The 4,622-nt window shown below is 45.5% G+C and overlaps 1 protein-coding gene across 1 annotated transcript; it reads left to right on the forward strand.

Moving 5' to 3' along the window:
- Positions 1 to 789: 789 nt before the first annotated feature.
- On the forward strand, positions 790 to 1,311 carry LOC119649006 (cuticle protein 16.5-like). The gene is made up of 2 exons (XM_038050950.1): positions 790 to 948; positions 1,009 to 1,311. The coding sequence occupies exons 1-2, from the start codon at positions 931 to 933 to the stop codon at positions 1,258 to 1,260; spliced, it is 270 nt and encodes an 89-aa protein (XP_037906878.1). The 5' UTR covers positions 790 to 930; the 3' UTR covers positions 1,261 to 1,311.
- Positions 1,312 to 4,622: the final 3,311 nt, after the last annotated feature.

The raw sequence follows: 4,622 nt of genomic DNA on the forward strand, positions 1-4,622 counted from the left end.
ATGGCCAACATTTATTCAAGGCTCTAGATATTATGCTTCTCAATAATACGAATGGTTTACTGCAAACCTCTTCCGACCTCTCTTTCGTGACCGAAACTAACGCACCCTACTTAGTCTCATTAAAATGGAAGGAGCTGAAAGGACACATAAGTTTTAATATGGCTATCCTCAAAACTAGAAAAACGTCCGAATGGCTTAATTTAGAAAACATTGATATTCAAAATGGACGTTCAAAATGAAGTTTCTATTTTAATCTTTGAAGGGTAGCTTTGAACTAATCAATATCCTTGGGAACAGTATGAGTCCACTTTGTTCATGAGTCTCAGAGCAATTGCCAGCTCTTGATTTTCTTCAGAGCAGTACTCCATGTGTTACATTGACACTCATTTCCACGTAATGGAACACTTTCTTTTGTGACTACTTGTTTTATATCGGGAGCCTTCAATACGTCGCAATGTCCGATTGGATCCGATGCAAATTATTATTTAATTTCCTGTCTCAAAAATATTGAAATACCACGGCAGCCAAAGCAACTCACGTAATATTGCAATAATTTTGGATCACGTATTTTATCACCGGTAGCATGGCACCAGGCAAATTATTGCGTCGAGCACATGCGAAGTGTTGGTTTTGTTGCTTCATTAGCAATTTGGACAATTGTAAGACCTCCAAAAAACCGAAAATGAAAGCACGGAGTGTGGAGGAATGAAATAACAATGAAATGGACTCCACCCGCGACAAACACTTTGCAAATCGGGTTTTTTAAGCTCGAGCTTCAATTAGAAAGCCTCTTAATATTCTGGTCAGGGTGTGAATTTGAATTGCTCTGGGGCTACTATAAAAACCGTTGCGGAGAGTGCGTAGGTATCAAATACTTTGTAACCGTTTTCCACACAGTCCAGTGTAAATCAAAAAACAAATTTAGTCAAGATGGTGACCAAATGCATTGTAAGATTCTTATCATTAGATCTTTATTTTTACGTTTCTAATGGAATTCTTCGTATCTAGATCTTCTTCGTTCTTGCTGTCATTGCTTTGGCTCAAGCTGGCATCATTGCTCCTTATGCTGCTTCATATAACGCCCACGCCATCAACCATGCCATCGCTGCTCCAGTCGTTGCGGCCGCTCCAGCTCCCCTAGTTGCAGCTGCTCCAGCTCTCCCAGCAGCCTACTCAGCCTTACCAGCGGCTTACTCAGCCTTACCAGCTGCTTACTCAGCTTTACCAGCTGCTTATTCAGCTTACCCAGCTATTCTCTAAGGGACTCAATATTAATATTAACATGACGGGCATGCGGCAATCGAAAATGAAGTTCATAAAAAACGTAGAAGTATAACACAACCTACAACTATCGCATTCGGCATCAACAGAAGAGGTTTTTTGATAGCACCAATAAATCTGTGTGCGATTTGTTTACAGAAAATCTTATGTTTTTTATTTATGCGAAAAAGGACATATATTCCTCTGTTTTGCAAAGTGTTCATTATACATTCCAGCCAGGATAGTAGGTGAAATCCGATACTGGCCTTAAAGCATCCACTCTCCGAAAATAAGTTCCGATACTACAAGTACATATATGTATGTACTATCCTGTGGGGAGTTGCCAAATCTACCATCAGGCGCGTCCCTTCGTGCGGATAAGGGAATGCTCAGGGAATGTGTCATGGGCATGCACATGCACGCATCCGGAGATGAGCGTGTATGGGCATGCTTATGTGCAGGCCGGGTAGCTGGGGAGTAAACACCCACCCGTGGGTGCAAATTGGCTATGGGAAGGATACCCAGAAATGAAACCAAACATGAAGGAACAGAAGCAGAATTAAGTTACGGTACAACGACCGCAGTGCCTCAGTAGTGGGAACCATGGTTACCGTGGCATCTAATGTTACAAGCGTTCGAGAGGGACTGGAACTGGCTCCATTGACGGACCCGTTCAGAAGGAGCTCGATTCTTCGTAGATTCCGTCCCACACGGCTACAAGCCCCCGCAATCGCTAACCCCAGTGGAAAGTGCGGGGGTCTTCGATGAGGAAGAATATTTGACGCCGAATCACCCGAGCGATCTTTAGGCAACGGTCAGCCTGGAGCTGCCTTTACTGCCCTGGGTAAAAACACCATGATGCTGTGTGAATTCATAAAGGAGTGCAGGAACATTCACCAAAATATAAGGACCATGATAAGAGGCATCCGTTTGGCGTACGGCTAGGCTCAGGATGAATGGAGAGGAAAGCTGTCAATTGAAAAAGTAAACCAAGTGACTCAAATAACGCTTTTTCAAAATACAAAAGGGGAGAAACCGGGGAAGAGGCTGCGCGAAAAGCTAAATGACTCAACAGGCCAGCAAATTACGAACTCCCAAAAAGGCGGAGCACTTGAGAAATACGACTCAAGGTGCCAGTGAAACTGTTGCAGTGGCGACCTCGAGAAAAGGGAGCGGACCTTCCAAGGCGGATTCGGAAACATGAAGGAAGGTGGAACAGCGGAAAGAAACGATCGGAGAAGATAAGACCGAACTTGATTTTCATTTCCAAACGAGGTGAACCATACGCTGACATTCTCAGGAGAGTGAATGTAGACCCCGAACTCACCAACTTGGGAGGCAATGCCAGCCTCATTAGACGGTCTGAGAAGGGAGACCTTATGTTGGAGCTTAAGAAATCCAAGGATGTAACCGTGGCCAAATTCTTAAGCCAAATCGAAAAGTCGTTAGGACAGGAAGCCAACGTAAGGGCTAGCAGACCGGAGATCACTATAATCTGCAATGATATAGATGAAATCACGACGAAGGAGAGCATTCGCAAAGCGTTAGAGAAGCAGTTCGAATGGCCGGACTACAAGAATCAGATACAAATCAACCTTAACCACGGCGAGGCGGCGCAGGATCTTCTGTCGCAAACCATCCGATTGCATATCCGCCTAAAAGAAACCATTCGGAGGAGCAGACGTGCCCACTCTACGGTGGATGGAATTAACATGGTGGTAAACCTGGCAAAAGATGCACTGATTTCTGGTGAATACTGTGCCATGTTGGCACTGGATGTCAAAAATGCATGCTACTCGACCAACTGGAACAGAATTAAAAGGACGTTGGCTGACATGGGTGTCCCCGGGTATTTAGCAAATTTGGTGGAAAACTACCTCTCGGAGAGGACTCTCTGGTGTCGGATGGATGAGGGCCCCAAAGAGTACATTGTCACAGCCGAGGTACCGCAATGATTAGTACTTGGTCCACTGTTCTGGAATATTATGTATAATGGGATGCTTGCTCTTCACGTCAGGGGGGACTACGATTGTTGACTTTGCTGATGGCCTACCTGTAATTGTTACAGCAAGACACTCAGAAGATGTGGAGGTCTACGTGACAGAAACGTTGAGAGCGGCAAAGTCGTGGTTTGAAAGGACCAGGCTGCCCTTAGCGGGCGCGAAAACGGGAGCGGTCTTAATAACCAACAGCAGGAAAAATAACACTGTGTGCCGGAGGTTGGTGCTAGCCAGAGTAGTGTGTTCCATCCTGCTCTACTCGTCACCAGTGTGGGCAGAGCCGCTTGCAAACTCTCAAAGACGGAAGCAGGTGCACTCGGTTTACTGGCTGATGGCTTTGGGGGTTTGTAGTGCGTTTAGAACCACATCAGACGAGGCAGTATTGGTGGTGTCAGGCATGATCCCTGCCGACATTCTGGCTAAAGAAATATGTGTGCTCTACCATGTAAGACGTATGGAGCGGCATACAGAGCGTAGGAATGGGTCAAGGTCAGAGTCGCATGATCACGGGACACGGTGGTTGCTACAGGCAGTATGTGCACCACTTTGAGTTGCTGTAGCAAGGAATTAAGAGGAATAGAAATTTGTGGACTAAAAAATTATCGATTTGGAATCTAACTTCAAATCAAAATACCAGCAACGCCTCGGAAAAAGGATAACTACACTGCTGTGACCTTCGGTTATTGGGTACACGTCTGGCATGATCCGTTGGGAATAGCCTGAGTTCCAGAGACTATGACCGTTGAACGGAGAAGCTGTACAGCTATAGTGACATTCTAAACGACATTGGAAACTCTGGACATTCCTAACGGATTACACCACACGCAAGCCGAACTCCAACATTTTACTGTGGGCTTTCTAACCAGGAGAGGGTATAAGACTGGTGTTGCGTTGCAAGGTTATGACGCAGTATTCTTCACTCACATATCAAAGATGGTGCGTTTCTGTGATACATACGGTGTAGCTGAATCGTACGGTCTCCCACAATTCGCTACTGTATTCCGGGCGTTATTACTGGCGTTACTGGAAGCCTGTCACCCCATCGGCATGATCCATAAAGATAATAACATAAAAATTCTAACCGACAGCTAGGCGGCCAGTATACCTCTGCACTCTACGGCGGCATCCTGCAGGCTGCTGGGGCAGTGCAGGGACTCGCTCTTCGAAGTGGCCGTTGATACCTCCGCACCATTGGAAACGGTTTTTTATTATTAATAATAATAATCGTTGGCGTAATAATTCATGTTGGATCAGGGCCTTGAAGTGTGTTAGAAGACTTTGTTCAAGACTGCAGTGGTACACTACAGTACACTGTAGGAGGCAATGTGGTCAGCATTGCGCTTGCCCGAGATTATTGCCCTG

The sequence above is a fragment of the Hermetia illucens genome, chromosome 2 (genome assembly GCF_905115235.1).
Source record: "Hermetia illucens chromosome 2, iHerIll2.2.curated.20191125, whole genome shotgun sequence".
NCBI classification, from domain to species: Eukaryota; Metazoa; Arthropoda; class Insecta; order Diptera; family Stratiomyidae; genus Hermetia; species Hermetia illucens.